This window comes from Amblyomma americanum, chromosome 9 (assembly GCF_052857255.1).
Source record: "Amblyomma americanum isolate KBUSLIRL-KWMA chromosome 9, ASM5285725v1, whole genome shotgun sequence".
Taxonomy (NCBI): domain Eukaryota; kingdom Metazoa; phylum Arthropoda; class Arachnida; order Ixodida; family Ixodidae; genus Amblyomma; species Amblyomma americanum.
The window spans coordinates 75,205,087-75,225,933 of record NC_135505.1 but is presented as its reverse complement, the minus strand read 5'-3'; the positions used below and the strand labels follow the sequence as shown (position 1 = coordinate 75,225,933).

Below are 20,847 nucleotides of genomic sequence, written 5' to 3'. Positions count from 1 at the left end.
GGTTTTTACTGCCTAGATACTTTTTGAGATCAGGTCAGAGTTTCGGTTATCTGCGTCTTGGCTCTGTAAGTGGCTGGACGCAGACTTCCTGTTGATGATATATTTGTTGCGAAATATCTGCTGAACGGAATACAGATTGCTTAGGCTGCGGGTAGTTGAGGGGGTTCCAACATGGCAGATTCTTCAAACGTTATCTTGTTGGCATCCTCTCCAGAGAGATGCGGTTATGGGGAGGCTTGCGACAGTCGTAGGTCACCTTTATCTCCCCGCAGCGGTTGGCAGCACGAGGCATAGATTGGAGCTTTGAATACTGGAAAGCGGTGCTGGGCTCTCGGATGAAGCCGAGTGCCGCATTTCTAGACCCCACGACGGCGAGGCTAAGACAGTCATCATGGATGCCTTCTGTGGATCTCCCCTATGGGTAAGCTAGAGTGCAAAAATTTTGCGTTAGAATTCAAGAGTTTGTGCAGATGTTTGAAGCCTTCTGGAAAGGCTTGCGCATCGCTTAATGTTTCACCTACCAATTTTATTTTCGAGATAAGAGCGTTTGATGGAAATTGTAGATACAGAACAGCACAATAACCTGGAATTTCGGAAGGAATATGGAACACTCAATTCTAACACGCTACAATAATTTTACACACGCACACCCGAAGTCAATTCCCACAGAACAATTTCTTCACACAAGCCAGTGCGTATTTTCGTTGCGTAGGTATTTAAGCAATAACTGATATAGATGAAAGGGAGAGAGAGTAGCAAGAGCAGGGCTGTTCCATAAACACTTTTTAAATCTCTATGTATGTGCTAACAGCTAGTTTGAATTCAGCGGCTGCACCAGGCCAAAAAGCTCCAGTTGCTGGTTTTTTTTTCTATAAGTGCAACTGATGGCTCATTTCTGCGCTCCAAAGCATATGCTTCATGTTGCCTTTGTTTCTGGTCTCCTAGTGTCAGGTGAATATATCGCCACCTTTCAACGAGTAATGTTGAACTCCAAGACACGTAGCTATGCGAGACTGATTGGTCATGTTAGGCTTTGACTGCCGGTGTCCAAACGCTACCAAAATTCTACCGCTACTGCTTCAGCTTCTGGCAACGGCATGCGCTGGGGAGCTGTTAAGATATTGGGCGTGAGCCAATAGTTTCTCAACTGCTGGTAGTATAGGAACCTGCGGATCCTTTCGATCATTAACACTCTATCAAAGGCATAACGGAAATTCTTCTAGCGTATCAGACGCTACATATATGTACACGAGACGCGCTCTCAACTTTTCTACCCGTTACATGCGCCCTTCATGTAAACTCTTATATACCGAAATTTACGGAGCCACAGAGCCAGGAAAGCAGAGAGGCAGTTGCCATGATATGCGTCATGCTAACAGGTGAACTTGTGCCGTTGACCATGACAGTGATTGGCGGCGACTATAGCAGCACATGCCTGCTGGGCGACGATATGGAAAACATCATGACAAATTGGACGCTGTTTCCTTAAGCGAAATAGATAACGCCTCCGATAGAGAGCGTAAATCGTCGAGCAGACCGCATGAGGTCTTGGAATCTGCCGCCAGATAATGCAGTCCTTCTCGGATAATCTTGTATCGTCCAGAGAGCATACATATGATAACTGCCCTTACCCCGGTCAACAAATGACAAGCGCACCTACTGGCTATAGAAAACAAGGAACGTAAAGAACCTAGTGAACTTCAAGAACGTAAACAACAGGAAGAACGTAAAGAACCAACCAAATGCGCGTGTAGTGACTAGCTCTGTCCAATCGGACAACAAAACTGCTGCAGTGCGGTGCTTAAGCTGCTCGAAACGCGAATAAACGCTCTTAACCGTTACAGGTACGCATTTGGATTGTACGATTCTTTTGCCTATTCTATGTTGGCCTAGCCCAGTTAGCTGAAGAACCCGACGTGAGAGCTTGACACAGCGTGGAAGCTCATTCCTGCGCGCGCAAGCAGGTGCCGTGGAAAAGCCCTACGGATGCAATAGAAACTGCTTGCTCTTTTCGCTAGGTTGTGCGTTACACAATAGTTTCGATTGAGATGGCAAAGCTTTTGCGTAGCGATCTTCGTAACCGACTGAGCCGGAAATTGTGCTACGTCACAATTGTAGTGCTCCGTTCTAGGAGCCACTTGGCTGGACGCCTTGTGTACCCGCAAGGAGGAGTCACGTTTTCCTCCCTACAAGGTGTCTATCTGTATACTTCCCCAGTGCAGTGGCGAACGCTAATTCATCTGATCAATAGCATGGGCTATAATAGCTACGCTTTGCCGAAGGCCCCAGATTTTGTTTTCTCAAAGAGACAAAATGTTCAGAAATGAGCGCATTGAAGGTGGTTACAGAGGCAGCTTAAATAGGATATTCAAAGCAGTAACTCTTCTGCTGCCTGTAGCTTAGAATTCTTTGACTAATGGTAAATATTCAAGCTCTTAATCTCCACAGGCTTCATTTACATGTCATTGAGCCCAGCGGAAAACATTTGAATTAGGCCGAGCATGTCGTATTACCTTCGACTTAACTGCAGCGCGAAAAAAAGAACACATTGGAAGGAAAACACTCTCAACACGGACAATACCTTAAATTGTGTTCGTATTTTTTTCGCGTTGCAGTATCGAAGCTAAGCAACTAACTTGCCCAAAAGCTCGTCTCATAAAGCGTGCGTATTACATTTGCTGGGCTTGCTCAAGCCATCTTGACAGCGATCACTGCTCGAGGTCAATTTACGTTGTGAGCGAAACATTTTATGAAGTTTCGACGTCATATTTATCATTTGACATTAAGTTATTGGTCAATGCGCGTATAGATTTGATATGAAAGATTCTCGCAAGGGAGCGCTAATGATTTTATAATTTTATTCAAATTGAAAAGGCTGCGGGAAAATGGGTAAATATGTGGAATTATTCCTGATGTTCTGATAGACAGCGATCTTAGAAAAAACGCAATATTTGGCTTTTAGAAAACTTTTATTTAGTTTGGAGTATTGGCTATGCCATACTGTGTTTTTCTTTCAAAATTTATTGCCAACAAGATGCCAGACAAGTTCTCGGATGCCTAGGCAGAAATCAGCATGTTTAATAGCGTAGTTGTTGAGAGAAAAAGAGCAAAGCAAAAGAAAATGAGGCGAGACAAACTCGCCTCGGACCAACTCACCCGACTGTTTTTTATCCAGCAGCATATTCAGTGTAGTGCTAATAAATTAGTGAACCCCTAAAATACACTCCTTTGGAATAAAGCTCAAAGTGTTGTAACTTACGAATAAAAAACGAAATGAACCATTGTGCCAACTCGTTGCGCACTCTATCTCCGACCTGCTTCTCCTTTCACTTCGTCCTCTGAAAAAATATGCTTCGCACAATTGTATTCTGCGAAAGTGACATAGCTTGCTGGTACTGCGCGGCATATTTGCTGCGTAGCCGCCGAACATTTAGTGAAACAATAGAACATTTTGCCTTAATATTATTAGAGATGGCGTAAAACGGGTGTGAGTGATGTTTGCTTGTAAACGAGGCACCACGTTCAGACTGACTCTCTGGATATTGGAAAAATATATTGCATTTTGTGTTCACGTTAACAGCATGGTGATACCCTAAAATTGCGAAGGGTCCTCTTGCATCGAACCATGCAAATATTTTATCCCGCATAGGGATTAAAGTGCACGTGACCAATATTGCGAAATGGGTGATGCCTGTGAATGGAGTTGATGCAGTGCCGCTAATAATTATTGCTACTAGGGAGAATATAGGTACCGTATTTCCGATTTTAATCCGCAGGACGCCTCCTTGACGTGGTACACGGAGACACCGGACCTTTCACGTTGCTTCCAGGAAACTGTGCTGCTGTGGGCACCCTGCCTCTTTCTCTGGGTCGCTTCAGTCCTTGACATAACTGCCTTTAAAAGGAGCCAACAACCACCGCTGCCTTGGACGTTCCTCAATATCACCAAAGTGGTTTGTGTCTCTTTTCGGTGCCAGTGGTTCTGCTTCGGGTTTCTGTTCGATCTCTGCATAACATGGAAGATGTGAACGCACCCGATGATGTTTATCTTTTCTCTGGAGATGCCTGGTGTACCTGGTTCACCTCGGCACCTCTGCGCCTGGCACATGAGTAGTCGGCCAATCCACGCCTAGCTGGGCGCCTCGTTAAGTCGTGTACGACGAAAATGGTAACAAATCGGGCCGAACGCACGCCGAAGGTGTTTCAGAGGGGTTTTCAGAGCGTGCGTGCAGCTTTGGTTCAGGCTTGTCGCCGACATCATCTCAGCATTGGGCTGACAGGAGTAAAAAAGGGGGCTACATATTTCTACCCTAGTCAGCAACATTTCACTGTACGGTCTTCACTGTGGCTCATTTTCATTCATTATACGGTAATACTTCCTAATACCACACACAGAAATATTAGGATAATGACAATTTTTGTATTACGAAGAACTGAGAGAGTAGTCATTAGAACATGACGGCCTGCTCGTAGTCGCGTTTCACGGGAAGCACTTTTGAACTCGCTCGTATAGGCAGGTTTGAGCCGGTGGCCTCGTTTCTATTACGCGTTGCCATGACTACCGACTAGCACTAGTTATGTAGCCGCCAGAAAGAGGTCGTAGACGGACCCTGTCTTAGGTCTAAGCGGTGTTTAGGTAGAAGACCATTCCGCGGAAGTGGCACCACGTGACAAAGTCGGAACTGGACACCGTTTCGCCGCTGGCGTGGCACAATCTTAGCCAAAATTATTCCCCTTGGGAGCAATAGCAGTCGTTAGTCCCCGTTCGCAGCGCGAAAGGAGCAACTGCGACCGCGTGCGTGCCGTGTGCAGACTTGACGGACCAACTGCCTAGTCGTTGGCCTGAAAAGGACTAACTGAAGGACGAACGACAGCAATTTGCTCCGTCTGCTTTGCCGTTACTCCTCAAACATGGCGGCGCCCTCAAAGTAGGACCATTCGCTTCACACTGATTTTGTCGTTGTTACTGCCTTTTCAGTACTTTCACTTGGTACAAATGGGGCACAGGTTTTTCGCTTCGTCTCATTTGGCCTATAACAAAACGTATTATTGATAAATTGGCTTTATTTTTCATTTAGGGTGACGATTTTGTCGCTGCTAGGCGTAACAGGTGCGTCAGTTTGTTGACAAAAATGTTTGCCACATGGCGCCGCTAGTCTGCACTTATGTTTTCTTCTCTGTTTGCAAACAAGAAGAGGGATTGTAAGATATGGCGTAAAGTACCGCAAAATCCCGGCGTTTAACGTATGGAAGCTTGCATACGCAAATGGTACGTCGACAGCGTCGCCTTATACACTTTTATAACCATATTTGTGTACGCCAAGAACGGCGAAGTGATGTCTGGGAAGTGTGAACGAGGCAGCATTTCGGCGGCGGTGGCGGATTTCACGGGCTCTCGCCGCCAAATTCCCAAAGTGTACTGAGCCATAAGACCAGTGACAGCACCGCCGCTGTCCGTGCCGAACAGGATCGACTGTTTTGCGTGAGAAAAAAGCTTCGTAGAATCGAAGCGACTGGCAGCTGGGAAAGCGCATAAACAAGTACTACAAGGTTCAATACGCACCGAATGTGAGTTGAAAGGCTGAGCGTTAAGCGAGCATCAGTAGTTTCATTTCGTTGCCGTTTGTTTACGAGCTTAGCTGATTCTGCGTAAGTACCGGTGAAACTTAGCGAAACAATGAGCGGCCAATATTTTATTCCCCCAAGCCGCTGTCCACCCGTAAGAAAACGAAGTGAACCGCGGCCTTCTGTATTAGCGTTCAACAGGCCGCGATGAGCAGCTGCCTGTTGCAACAAATGAGATCACCTTATCCGCAAAAAAAGAAACGAAAACAAAAGTTTGCAGTTGTCAAGTAACGGCTGGTATGTAGGCACGGTTCGACACTTCTTTTCTGGCCAAAAAACGCGATTTAAACCACTGTGGATATAGTTTAAGCCTTATCTTATCTTGTTGCAAAATCATATGAAAGCAAAAATCACCATACTTTGCTCTGAGCACCAATACATTTCATTAGACTGCGAGCGTTAAGCACTAACACTCTGTGTCATCCGTACATACGGTGCTTACTTTAAACTCCGCACTGTCAGCTTTAGTGGCATGATTATATCTGTGCTTGGTTCCAATTCTAAAGGTGGTGTGTTCGAATCCTGGCCTTTTTATATGTGTTGATTTCTGTTTCCTTTCTTGTTCTAATAAGTGGTAGTGGTTTGTGTGCCTTCTGTTATACATATGTGATAATTGCTTTCGCCCGGACAATCCCGCTCTAATTTTCGCCGCAAATTGCGCTTCGTTTGCATATTTTCTTAAAATCCTGTTCCCGGGGACTAACAGTTGCGCACCCCTTTCCTAGGGAACCAACAGTAGCCCCCTTTGCAGTTGATCCCGAAAAGGACTAGTGGTTGTGGCAAATCAGTTCGTCCCCAAAGAGACTAACCTCTCACCTTCTTTTAGTCGTTTTTGGCTTAGGGTGTATAGCCTGAGATGCGTTAGTTATGCGGAAGGATAATGTGGTTAATGCTGGAGAGCGTAGTTTGGTCACTGCCAAAAACGTGCGATGCCAAGGAATGGGGGCCGGGGTAGGGGGAGGGGGGGATCGACTTAGCCACTGCGCAGGAAGAGAAAACAGTAGCGGCTTGCCACTCCAGTCCGATGGAAAGGGCGGCTAGAAAATACACTGCTACGGCGTACGCCTGACGAATACGACACCTCAATCTTTCGCTAAACATTGTGCTACACTGATCACTGGCCTCAGTTTTTTTTTATTTCATCCTGGTACGAAAGAGTAAAATTTGTGTTTTAGAACAAGCATCGCTCATGTCATATTCGGCTGTAGCGGTTATGCATGGTAGGCGCCGCCGAACCTGTTATATATTGCCTCAGCCCCCCTCGATAACTGAATGCCGTTGCTTTTAGGCATTCGGGAAAGAAGAAACTTTTTTCTGAAGCCATCGTCATCGAGAATATCAAAACTGGAGCATGGAACTTAACGGGTGAGGTTAGAAACCTGTTAAAAAGGTTGCTCGTGGTACTTACGACGCGTTTGTTCACTACGAAATGGCGCCACAAAAATATTCGCCCGCAAGGACGCAAATTGCACTTCGATATAACAGCGACAAGCTGCTGGGGAAGATTAGATTCTTGGAAGAATATAACTGGAGCTTCTACCGCAGGTGTCCTTTAAAGACTGGGAGCTAGGTACCGGCAGTTTTAGTGTAGGTCACAAAAAAGAGAGCTGTCCGTCTCAACTATTACGGTGCATAATTGCACATATGAAGAAATGGGCTTCGAACTCTATAAGGGATACCAAGTACTGCCTGCAAGAAATAAACTGCGCGGTCTTTGCCAAGGCTTGCAGCTTAACACAGCAAAAAATTCTTCCCGGAGAATTTCACTACGAGCTAAATACGGCTTTTATAAAATTATTCAATTACTAAGAATATTGTGCGCGTCCATAGTGTATGAGTTTGTACTATTTATTATGCGCCCGGCCACTTATTAGCGTTGAAGTGATTAACTTTACCACTCCATCTACTTCTCCAAAGAAGAAAATCAAATCCAGGGTTTAACTTCACAAATCATTTATAGAGGATACATCACTTCCCGTGCGCAATATTACTACACGACCGGCAGGTAAACATAACATTTGCAGCTTTATGAACTATATTGACGAGAACAGAGAAATTATTTGCATTTTATAATTTTTCGGTCAAAGCAGTTTTGTTATGCCATTATCATTTGTTTCAATTCTAGTCGTGATATTCAAAACTGTGTTTAAATTTAACTATTTTACTAAGAAAATAGGCACGTATTACGCAACAGCTTATATAACATGGATCGTTTCCGATAGTCCGCTGCAAGTGTTACAATTACTGTTGCATTCGTTGCCTCAGCAGCAGCTAATGAGCTCACCTTAAGCAAAAAGGTGACGGACAGGGTATGTGCTCTTTAGGCGGAAGTTGGAGGGACTATGCTATACTAACTCACTGCAAAAGAAGTAAAGAGTTGAGGTTGCCCGACAAGGAAAGAAATATGCCTTTTTTCGCCACCGCTGCAGTTTTAACACCACTGCTGCACTGCACACTGCTGTTTGAGTAAACAATTTTGACTAAAAAATTCGTCTTAAAGTTCGCAAAATTAAGCTTATATCTGGCGCACTCCCCCACAAAAAAAATTGATCAGTAGTTTTGGGTTCTCAAAATTATGAACTCGCATGCCAAGCCACTCCGCTGCCTGAGCAGTAAGGAGTTTCGTGTTGATTTTTTTTCCTTTTTTTCCAGCTCCTCTCACTCATCCTTATTCTTGTGTCACTGGTCGAAGTTCTTCAAGCACTGGTGCGGTATGTCGAAGGATCTTTCCTGCTTCCGGTCGAGTACTGCTCTCCCCTCGTACGCATGGTCACATTCGTGAGTGATTACATTCAAGTTTTTTACCATGCAGCTTTAACGCGATAGCGTTATAGGCCCCTTCGCACAAATTACAGTTTCGGCGTCGCGAGGGAAAAATAACAGGCATGACTCCGGCAGGCGGTGCCCAGAGAGCAACCTAGCAATCAGGTGGGCCACGTAAGCCACGTGACATTGCGGCATCCTCATGATCTGTCCACGGGATAGTTAGCAAACTGCAAACAGTGGCAAGTGCCAGTTTACATATTTATTGATCACTGGAGAAGAACAACCTTGGACGCACAAGGCCCTCCGTTGGCAGCACCTCCCATCGCCGGCCTATCGCTTGACCGATGCACCACTGCACCAAGAATTGTACCTTCGTCCGCAAAGTTCCGAGACTAAATATTTAAAAAATGCGTTTAACATAAAAATCATTTGTGCAGCATCCCTTCGAAATATTCTTCCTTGCAGTCTCTACACAGCTTCCAACGTCTTTTGATGTCTTGGAAACAGTTTCAAAACGCTTCTTTTGGCATGGCTGTCAGCTCCCTTCACGCGGCGTCTTGGATGGCCTCCACGCTCCCCACCAAGCGATCTTTTAGGGCCCTCTTCACACGAGTAAATAGGAAAAAAATCGCGTGATGAGAGCTCAGGTGAGTATGGCTGATAGGGAAGTACTGTAATGGTGTGCTTGGCGAGAAATTGTGTCACGCTGAGAGCAGTGTACGGCATTCTAATATCGTGGAGAAGCTTCCATTGCCCAGATGCCCTTAAGTAAGGACGACGGTGTCGCAGTGCATCACGCATGTGTTGGACCACGCGGATATGAAACACCTGATTCACCGTCTGCCCTTTTAAGACGAACTCGTGGTGTATGACACCTCTGGCATCGAAAAAAACTATCAGCATCGTCTTTGTCTTGATCTTCTGTCGCCGCACCTTTCTCGACCCCGGACAGCTTGTGAACCGCCATTCGGCACTCTGCCTATTTATTTGAGGATCGTATTGAAAACACCGTGTTTCTTCTTTAGCAGTAGCGCTGTCGACAAATGCCGCATCCTTCTCTGCCCCGGATAGCTAATCAGCGCTCACTGATGCCCGCATGTCCTCCTGGTCATGTGTGAAGGAGTGCGGCACAAGTCTGGCATTGAGCCTTGGTTTCCCAAGTTGTCACGAAAAATTTGGTGGCTTGTTGTCAATAATGTTGACAGCTTCCGATAGCATGCAAAGTGTAATGGTGTGGTCTTACTCAACGATTTCCCTGATCCGAGCCACGTTGTTTTCTTTCGGTGAGGTTGAAGGGCGCGCCAGCCATTCTGTCATCTTCCACCAATGTTCTCCCTGAAATGAACGTCTTGTGCCATTCAAAATCTCGCACCCGCGATAATGTCTCGTTGCCATGAGCGCCACAAAGGAGTTCACACGTCTGTTTGGCTGTCTGGCCAAGCCTCACACAGAATTTTATGTTTACATTGTGTTCGAAGTGGACGTCGATATCTCCAGATTCACTCACAGTAGAATGCGCAGACGACTAATGACAATGTATTTTTTTACATTTAGTGCCATCTAGCAGCTGCCACATCAATTAACATAAATAACTTAGGTTAGCCCGAAAAGATGGCGCTGAACATAATTTGTTTTGGGGAATCATTTGTAGAGAAGAAAATAAATCAGTCTCGAAACTTTACGGACAATGGTTGCATAAGGACTCCCAGGTATCTAGGAATAGAAAGTCGAGGATGACACATTCAGCACATATGGTCGTTACCCCACTACAGCTATCGCTTCATACCCTTAAGGCGGAGCTGAAGTTTCTTCTCCAATTTCTTAACGCGGGCTGGTGTACACTCCGTTTTGCAAGACGATTTGGGCACTCGTGGCCCCTTAGCTATATTGGATATAGAAGTTATTTTCTTTCCTTTAGGTATCATATAAAGCAAAAAAAAAATCAGAGGAAGTCATCATATTGAAAGGTGTCTGTAAGCGTTTTCATTTATAAAAATCATTATTTTATTTTTCTATTAATTCATTAACCCGAGAGCGGTGAGCACTGAAAAATTTTAAAGGAGTGCTACTAGTGATTTTTCTCTCACGCTGTGCTCAGGTTAAGCAATTTTTAGTATGGTGCATAATACCCGCTATATGACGCCTGAAGAAGTAGTCTAATAATTAGAAAATAAATTTAAAGAAGAAAATTATCCTAATAAAAACTGTTAGCGTTGATTTTCTGTGCTCTAAATTCCTCCAACTTATCAGGTTCTGGCCTTAGTTTTGCTAACGACAGCTCGTCGACGTGGAGTATGCACATCCGGGCCATTGTTTATGTTCTGGTTGCTGATGTCTTTGGCCTATCTTGTGTGTACCGGTCAGTCCTGCTGGAAGTCTTCAGTGAGGTGAGGAATTTCTGCGTATGCCACGGAAGGCAATAAATTTTCTCGCGTTAATATGTTTTGAAGGTTACTGAAAAAAGGCAGCCCAGCTGTGCTAAAAAAACGCAAATGTGCTCTGAATTGAATTGTTTTTAAGATTATTTTCACCACTTTACGATTTCACACAGAATGAACCTCTCTGCATCCTGCTTTCACATCACGCTCCGCCTTTAATAGAAGATCCTTTTTGGAAAACGAAATCACTACGGCAACTGTTACTATCGTTAGATTGAAAAAGTCACTGTGATCAGTCTGGAGGGAGCAACATGCCTGACAGCATTGGAAGTTTAACGTACATAAGATTGTCAATGGCGCAACGGCTGCCCTTGCTATAAATGTGTTTTATTTAACTTCAGCCAAAAAGTAAAAAAAACAGGGGCACACCACAGCTTAAAGGAAAATATGAAATTGTTAGTCATCATATGGCGTTCCGCGGAGTGTGCGGATATATATATTAATAGTTAAGAAACGAAAATGATGAAAACATAATTGTCTATTCTTGAAATCAGAGCCAAGTGCATTTCACTAAGTATTTCGAGGCGTTTGGAAACAACTGAAGAAGTTTTGTGTGGTCACGTAAATAATGTGTGGTGCATTTCACAAGCATCTCAAGAAAGCCTTTCAAATATATAAAAAGAATAACGTCATTGCGTTTATGCGTTACCATTTGCAGCGGGCCGCAACGATGGTACAGTGGTTACGATAGTCGGCTGCTGACCCAAAAAAACGGGGATTCGATACCGGCCACAATGGCCGAATTTCGGTGGAGCACACGTTAAATAATAGGTGCTAAAATTATCAGAGCTCTGCACAACGGCGTTCCTCCCAGAATCAGCCTCTTTGTGTTGCTAAACCTCGTAAAACTAAGACACACTGCAGCGCTTCCAACAGTGTATTGAAGGAACGAAACGTGCGCGCTAACCGTGCCAAAGTAAGTGGTAACCTCTCACCTCTACAGGTTGCAGAATCGTACAAATAAAGAAAGCCGAGGCTGCTCTGAATTGCGTTAGTGTATTGTTTTTCCTTCATTTGTTTCTTTTTCTGTGCAGCGGCCCAGCGAGAACTGGTTCTGAATTGGTCGTTGGTGGCCTGTCTATCACTCATCTCATTGCACGACCCGCGGTTTTCATGTTCCGGAATTATATGCTTACGCACTTTCGCGACTATGCGGAAAGCAGCACCTGCTGCTCCGTTCGAGATGTGATCGCATTCAAAGCGCTTTCGGGGACGCTACAATGCGGTCATACAAGAATGCCATCACCTGGTTTTATTGCGTTGGCTCTGTTCGCTGGCTCTTCAATTTTGCGCCGTCATCGTCATCGTCGTGATTCTTAGTCCAAAAGGATTGATGCGTTTATCAGCGCAAACCAAGAATCTTGTCAGCATGCGTACGTTCTCCGTCCAATAATGTCCCATTGCTTAGCAACCTGAGTTACTACAGTAGCTTACTCGCTAAGCTTAGATAGTAACTTCGGTAAGTTTGGAGGAGAGTGGCACCAGCAGCGCGAGAGGTTGCTCGTGAAGAGTGACATAGGTCGTCAATACCTACGGGTGGCTATGACAGGTGGCGCATCGCTTAACCGCTGCGCCACAACACTGTTAGTGGTATGAGGACTCGCCGCCATCTATGAATGTTAACTGGAGACTGACAAATTCTGCATATATGGCAATGACCCACTAAAGATATCATCGCCTGATTTCCTTAAGACGGAGCATAAGCGCCTCTGCACCTGAAGAATAAACACCTGTTTCCGCACGTCTCCTCGGTTAAACTATTTTAAGCTCCTGTCATTTTTTCTCGGGCGTTTTCTTTATACCCTGAAAGAAAAAAAAAACGTAACGACACAGGAGATAGGTAGCATCAAAAAGCTGGCTGGCTTTTTCTATCTATTTCTAGTTTTCTTTATGTCCTGAAAAAAGTAACGACACAAGAGATAGGTAGCGTAAAAAAAACTGATGGGCGTGTTTTACAATTTACCAAAACGAATTTTGCAAAAAATACTGAATAAAACATTAAACACAGTTCCGAAAAAATCAAGAAGGGCCCCTAACGCAAACTGTATGTCGTTTGTTTCATACAGAATACATTGAAAAATTACTTTTGGGAAGTAACTAAATTACATTACGAATTAATTTCTTAAAAATCTCGCAAAAGTAATAAATTTACATCTAAAATTTCTGCTACCAAAGAGTAACGATATTACATTAAAATTACTTCTCAAAAGCAATGAAAAACTTCTACATTACTTTGCAGTTTCGACACGTAGAAGTTGCGCATTGGTCATCGTTCCGGCAAAATTTTCAGATTCATTTGTTTGCTCCGCCACATTGCTTCATATTTGGCGCCGCAAATTTTGCCCCGCCTTGAAGAAATGTCGTTCTTATTCATTGAACAGCCGCTTTGCTGACGTTGATAAGGTCGCATGCGTAATCACACGTTCTTTAAGAACTTGCATACACTGCTTTCACACGCGCATCATCCCGAAAAGATGGGCAGACAACCTGCCAATTCTGCTGTTTCCTGGAGGAACGTTGGCGTATATAGCTTGAATGTCGCCTATGTTGCCCTTTATTTAAAAATAGAGCATCAAATGTGGCCAAAAATGTTTTCCCAAAAACCCGCACGCCACTTTGTTTTCAGTTGTCAGATGTCAGTTGACTTCTTGCCAGTTCGGGCGTTACAGGGAAGAATTCAAGTAAGTTTTGAAAAATAGGATTTCGGAGGTAAAAATATGGCTTTTGGGACATGGTATTGCCATCGTTGGCGGACACCAGAAAACCGATGAACCATCTTAACTTGTAAGCTCGTTAAGTAATTTCTAATAATTAACATACTTAACTATTAAGGTTAGGCACCTGGTTGCAATTATAGATCTGTAGACAGGTGGTTAGTAATCACCATACCAGTTTTTAGAATTTCGGAAACTCGATTACCATTGCCACTGTGGCTCGACAAATTTTTTCTATTTTGACTAGTTACGTGCCCTGGAGGGGTTGCTTTGCCTGCATCCTCTTCAAATGCGCATGTATTTTGGCCCGATATAGCCAAAATTTTTGGGCCAAAGCGCCGAGGCTAATCGCGTTCTCGAAATTCTAAAAACTTATATGGCGGTTACAAACGACCGGCTACAAAACTGTAATTGTAACCAGGTGTTTAACTCTAATAGGTAAGAGTTAATTATTGAAAATTAATTAACCATCTTACTAGTAAGAATGATTCACCGGTTTTCTCGCGTCCGCCAAGCCTGGCAATTTTTACCTAAAAAATCATATTTTTGAAAATTACTCAGTCTGCCCTGTAACACATGGTATATAAAGCAGTCTGGAGGGACGTACTCGCTGAAGCACTCACAGTGCGTCTGCTCGTATAGGTGCAATACGAGGTGCCATGGTGGGAGCTCTCCTGACGGCCCTGCGGCGCATTTGTGTGCGACTGTATGCAGCGCTTGGCAGCAGTCCTATAAGCTCTTCACCAAGGCGGCGCTGATTTGCGCATGCGCTGCTTCACTGGAGTGCTCGCTCTTGCTGGCCGCGCGTACTTCCCCGCAAACGGAATGCCAAAGCATGGCCGATATAAGGAGGAGAGCGGACTCATTATTCAGCAAAATTAATGTCGCCTGTAATTAATTAGTATCCCGCAAAATTGCTGCTCCGGAGTAACGAATTACATAACAAAGTATGAATAGAAGTGATTTAATTACCGTAATTGCATTACTGTAACATAATTACTGCCATTTATGACATACGGCTGCCGTATATCGCTTTTTTAAGGCTTGGCTCAGATCTGCGGGATATCTAGCTAGGCTAGCATTCCGTCCTCAGGCCCTAGCCTCGTTCTACTCGCTCGGACCCCACCCGTGGACGCGAACAGCACACCGAGTAATAGCCAGTAGGCAAACTATATATTCGTATGTTCATAATGGGTGGACTCTCCCAGTTACGCGACAGGTATGCAGGCATAAGGAGCGTCTGGTTTCCTTTGGGCTGTAGCATGCATCCTTCTGCTCCGTCGGCGCCGCCATTTCGACTCTTGACACTCCACGTGTGGAGCAGAGCGGCCGCTGCAGAACAGAAGGAGAAAGGAGTTGTCGCCCACGAGAAGACTCGAGCGTCTCTCCTGCGATTTCCGTTTCCGATATGAGGGACGCCCAGGAGGGGAAAGGTAGCGGTAGGTCACGAAGGAGGGGATTGAGGAAAGACTTTGCCTTTTTCTGCGGGCGAGGGGCAAAGAGTGGATTCCCTCAAGTTACGTGAAACACCTTGTATATGATAGAGACTGAGCCGTGTTATTAAAGTATTCAAAATATTCAACGACAACTTACAACTCTGCAGCACGTAAACGTGTATAACCAAGTAATACTAATTATCTCTCTTTGTGTTGTGGATGTAGGACAGGAGATCTATATGGGATGACCAGATGGAGTGGCGTTTCGCTACTATCGTCATCTACTGTCCCGTGCTCATGGCACAGTTTCTCTTGAGCTACTTGGCTGACACCAGGAAAACAACCAGCACAAAAATAGCTCCTGTGAGTGTCCTACCTCACTGCAGGCGGTGCGGAGTAGCGCGTGCAATGAAATGACTCTTCTTTCTATTATTTTTTACAGCAGAACCACTGTCCCGAACGAAACGCGTCGCTCTTGTCGAAGCTCTTCTTCTCGTGGTTCAACAGGTACGCTTGCGCGTTTGATCAATTCCTAATCTTCGACGTTCGTGACAGCTTTCTTTATTGCATTTAATCAGAAATTTATTTCCAAGGATGTAGAGCACGGTTTGGTTTGCATGCCACATAGATTACAACGTGCTGCGAGATTACAAGGAAACTGAATAGCTGTGGTCATTGAAGAGAGGAAGTGCCCTCACAGAGTTGGTAGCAAGTATTATTCAACCAATTAGAAGCTTCCTGCAGTTTCCCAGCGCCACTTTCGTAAAAAATAAATTTCGTTTGTTTATTTTGAAAAACGACTTATTGTTCGCGCGAACCTCGCACCGTGAACAGTTTTTGAAAACTAAATGCTGTGTATGTCCGTGCGGTTGTGAGCTGCGATTTTGAAAGCATCTAACTTTTGAAGTCTGCCCTAGAACTGTTATTTACATTTTCACAAAAATAGTTGAAAAAAGTGCAGTATTTGACAACTACAAGAGAGTCAAAATATCTAGTTTTCAAAAATATCATTTTACAGTTGAAATCTTCCTCGAATCCGGTGTACAAACGAATCGCAATTAATCTGCTGCTGGAAGTTCAACGGCTGCAAAGAACAGAAGCTAGAACTCATGTGAAGGTTGTCGTCAGTACTCAGAAAACGGTAACGACATGTCCAAAATACACCTGTGAGTCTCAAAACCACAAGAAGTGAACATTTTCCTGCCGCGATTCTGCAGGGTTTGAATAATTTAATCTTCAACTGTGTCTTTTCTTTTTTATGAAGTGCAGTGCTAAAACCGGTGGGAAGTTTTCTTTGAATGCTGTGACGTATATTCATGCTCACTGATGCTAAATAGGTAGTTCCTCTGCTTTTGCGAATAAATTGGCTCACAGGAGTTTAAAAAGAGGCTACATCCTAATTTCACCACTTTTCCTCCGGCCTAAAATGCTACATTCATCGATGAATCTATGTAATTGTTATTACAACTTTCTACTTATTTTGCCCGAATGATCATCCTCGGATATAAGAGACCTCTGCAGATGCAAGACATGTGGCTGCTGGAACAATCCAATCAGACTGACAAGATCGTAGAAGAATTTTGCTGCCATTTCCAGAAAGAACAGAAGAAGAGAGGGTACGTGCGTGTAGGTTGTCAATTGTGACCTCGTGATTGGAACTCCTAAACCATCCTTGTATTATGTGCCACAGCTAGAAAAATCCGTTCACAGACGAAATCATGCACATTGAAGAAATATGCAGTTGTGAATTTAAATTATATTATTTTTTTTTATTTTATTTGATATTTCGAAGATCCGTCGTACAACACAATACAACGGAAAAACCTGAGCCCGTTTACAGCGAAGGGCTTGCAATGGTACAAGTGTCTGTTTTGGTCTTCGGGCTCTCAGTGTGAAACCCACTAAAAAAGAACGAAAAACCTACGAATAAAGACGCTTTGCTGACTAATATTTCCTGGTTTTTGGCGTCTATGTTTTTATCGCAATATATATTGCCTCGAAAGCTGAAGAGCCCCAATTTACGAAGGATTCAAAATGCGGATACCTGTCTGAGGCATATATTTATTCAGACTGAGATAGTCGGTTATGATTCAAACTTCTATGACTTGCTCTTTTCGTACAGAAACTATCAATCATGTCTTTTCATTATGTTAGCAACAAAAATATGCTTATCGCTCGTCCTCTCAAAATTGTTAGCTACACGACTTTTTGACAACGAAAGCTCTTAAACAAAGGTTCGGAAGATGATATGACCACCGACCTTAGAGAATCGGTGGGGTAACCATTGCGTGACCAGCCACGAGAGGTAAAGGTCTTAGCAGTTCCAGCACCGCTCACGGGACAATCCCACAAGTGCCATCATTGTGGCAATATAATTACCCTCTAAGCGTACGTGTTTTAGACTTTACGGCATGTCTTAGGCGATAACTGAACACAAACGGCAAATAAGCAGCTTTCTCTTGGTGTATCAATGTACGCTGCAGAGCCTACATGCTTGTCAACTTTTTTTTCTGGCCCAGGGCATTGGTGAGTCCGAAGTGCGACGCAGACGGTCGGCGGCCTGTGGTGTCCATGGTCGGAATAATGACGCCCCTGTTCAGCACCTTCTGGCTGGAACTTACACTGGTGGCACTTCTGAAGCTGGTGTCTAGCTTGCTGACTTTCGTCAACCCGCTAATCCTGGAGTGAGTGTTCGCCCAAGATAACATATACATGCGAACGTTGATTATGATTATGTTTTCACTGCTTCTGTCCTTAAAAGTTTTGATTTACTCGACTACAGGTTAAATGTGAGCAATTGTTGTATCGAAAAAATAGAGCGTCATATTAAGGTAATAAAGAGAAGAAAATCTCGCGGCTGGTTCAAGAAGAAACCTACTTTAAAACTACTTTTTGTCGAGAAATTGTTGACGGTTGTGGCTGTGGAATTTTGGGCTGGGAAGATTTTGAACGAGTGATTGAAGTAGCGAAGACCATATTGGGATGAAGGCGCAACAAAACAATCAGCTGTGGTTTGAAGCTTTGGTTGACCCTGGTTAGAAGCAAAACCTTCATTTGCATGTCTACGTTCACAAACGCAACACAAACTGCGAACGGATTGTCTTTAAAGCGTCGATGAAATGCACGTGTAGCCGAGTCAGACTCGCTGAGTCTGATCACAAAGTTGGACTTCCGGCGCTCCGTCTCACTTGAAACCATCTCCGCGTGTGCCGAAGTTGAAGCGTCGCTGGTTAGACGGGACGTTTCGAGATCACGTGGCTGATTCAGCAGATGAAGTAAAAAGTTCACGTGGTCTATCGGCAAATAGTCAATATAATCTCCGCCTCACACGGGAGGGAGGTTGCTCACATTCCGATGGGGCAGTTGCCACCTGCTGCGGTGGGCGGATTGTGATGACGTAATTAGGTCACATGACCTCTCTCAACCAACCGGGGCAGTTGAAGGATAAACTGCACTGACACTGCCCTCTTGAAAACCTAGCGTAGTGGAGCTTGCGCTTCAAAATTCATCACATGTTTACCTCTATGGTAATGCGAATTCCCCGACAGTCTGAGCACGCTCTTTCTTAGTACTCCACTTTCATTGAGCGGCGGTAGTCAACTGCATGATTATGTATACTGACTAAGGCGAGGCTGCTACGTGCCAAGACCATAGGAGCCCTGGACTAAGGCCGCCACCGAGTTAGTTAGGAGTGGGGTGTGCACACAGCTCTTCTTTTAATATTATGTTTATCAGCACCACCACCACCACGTTACTGCAGCAAGTGGGCTTTGAGGAAAACCGCTTTAAGGGATGAGTACAGCTGGCGTTTGTCGACCGGCGATTACATCTCCGGAAATGATCTCGGCTGTAACGTGTGAATCCAGCTTTGGGCTGCTCTTCGCCCTCGTTAATGCACACTGATGTGGTAGGTACCTTTCACCGCGAGCCGCAAATGAGCCGTAAGGGCGTCTGCGCTTGCACATGGTTTTAACATCTTTCGTCTCATGCCCGCAGCATGCTCATCTCTTTTGTGAGCTCCAACAGCCCCCTATGGCGTGGCCTCCTCTTCATCCTCACCATATTCTTCTTGGCCATGCTGGAGTACGTACTAAATGACCAGTATGATTACCATTTGTGTGTGATATCCATGCGAATGCGCTCAGCAATGATCAACGCAATCTACAAGAAGGTAACTCTGAGCTCTTCCTACTCCACACGTTTTATGAAGGGTCCCAACTATATATCTGTTCAATCCTGGTTTCGATTTAGTTGACTCACACAGTTGAGTGACTCTCCATTTTCAGGATGCACCGGTTAGGTCATGGTGCTCTGAATTGATCGTATACGTTCATTTCTTAGGAACAAAGGAAAGGGCACATTTCTGCACTTCCCCTTCCCGAGTGTATCAGAATTGTGCAACTCTTGTGGCAGCCTTCAATTGCTGCAAAGTTTTATTTTTGTTTTTCCAGAGTAAATATAATAACTCAGGCGTTATAACACAACTTGAGAACTTTGTACTTCGAGGAACACGGGTGAGCGCTCAACGGATTCTTGCGTTCAGTACACGCCTGATATCCTGACCACAGAACGTTACTGTGAACACTGCACTTCCCCTTATAACCTTCTATTTCCCCTATGCAGCCAGGAAAGCCCTGGTGAAGCGTGTTTTGGGGACGTTTGAACAAAAATATTTTGATGAGCATCCCCTTAGTGAATAGCTAGGACTACCAGTAAGGTCGTCCATTCACCTTGAGCATGAAAATACATGAACCTCAGTACCCAACCATTCTCGATGTCATCACAGAAATGCGCCCTAACAATTTTGTCTACCTTGCACCGTATAACGTATTCAAAAAAGAAAAATCCCGAGTAGCGCCCATGATAGTCACATGCTCCTACGAAAAAGTCTTAAAATCCAGGCCGTAAAGCATGATTATTGCTGCTTTAAAAAAAATATCGCTTGTCGTCATTACCGGCTTTGGGAAAAGACCATAAGAGCTACTCTATAAAGCCTCCGCCTCCATGTCACGCCAATACTCAATAATTATTAGAAGCACAATACTTTTGCAGCAGACAGAACCCGACTCACTCACTTGTCGGTAATCGCTAAACCACCCAGGTTGCTGCGGGTACACAATATTTTGGTTTAGAGCTTGTCTGGATTTTCAAGGTAAAGGGCCTTCGCTAGACACGAAGTGTGAAACCCGTCGTGTAGTCAGGTTTTTATTGCGCGTTAGGCAAGAACAGGAAACAACTAATTCGGGAGCTTTGCCAATGATAAATTTTGTTTTACCCTGAGCTCCGTTATTACTTTGAAGGCATTATATATTTGGGTTTACATTTTCAGATTAGGTTACTATATTCAGATAGGTTGCTAAACTTAGTGTTGTGAGTGTTTCGAAAATTCGGATAAGAAATAAGTCCAACCATGCTTGATACGGGAGGAAGACAAACTTTTTAATATAAAGCTTCTTACCTCAAAAGCATGAAATGTGTTCGCAGATATTTGTCTTTCATCAATTTCACAGCACGGCGATGAAGGTGGTTCAGATATCTCAATAAAACGTTGCCTATGCATCCATGTGGAAGGTTTCGCTCCTCTTGTTCCCACAGACCCTTGTTCTCTCCAGTGTCGCGAGGGGTCTCTACACAACGGGAGAGATTGTCAACTTAATGTCTGTGGACATCCAAAAAGTGATGGACTACATCGAAATATTTAACCTCCTGTGGGTAACTCCCCTGCTGATCTGCGTCTCGATATGGCTGCTCTGGGGGCAGCTGGGCATCGCCACACTGGGCGGCATAGTTGTGATGTTCATCTTGCTACCCATCAACGGTGTTGTAACCGCAAACGTCAAAAAGTACCAGGTTGGTGTAGACTGTTTT

At 44.4% G+C, this 20,847-nt stretch overlaps 1 protein-coding gene across 1 annotated transcript in view; it reads left to right on the top strand.

Moving 5' to 3' along the window:
* The first annotated feature begins 259 nt into the window (after positions 1-259).
* Positions 260-20,847, top strand: part of LOC144105357 (multidrug resistance-associated protein 1-like) — a 70,815-nt gene continuing 50,227 nt past the window's right edge. The window contains 11 exon segments of the mRNA XM_077638499.1: positions 260-421; positions 3,777-3,953; positions 8,278-8,403; positions 10,642-10,741; positions 10,744-10,778; positions 15,205-15,342; positions 15,422-15,486; positions 16,467-16,595; positions 17,499-17,663; positions 18,976-19,150; positions 20,575-20,829. Coding sequence (XP_077494625.1) covers positions 392-421; positions 3,777-3,953; positions 8,278-8,403; positions 10,642-10,741; positions 10,744-10,778; positions 15,205-15,342; positions 15,422-15,486; positions 16,467-16,595; positions 17,499-17,663; positions 18,976-19,150; positions 20,575-20,829 — 1,395 coding nt within the window. The 5' untranslated portion in view covers positions 260-391.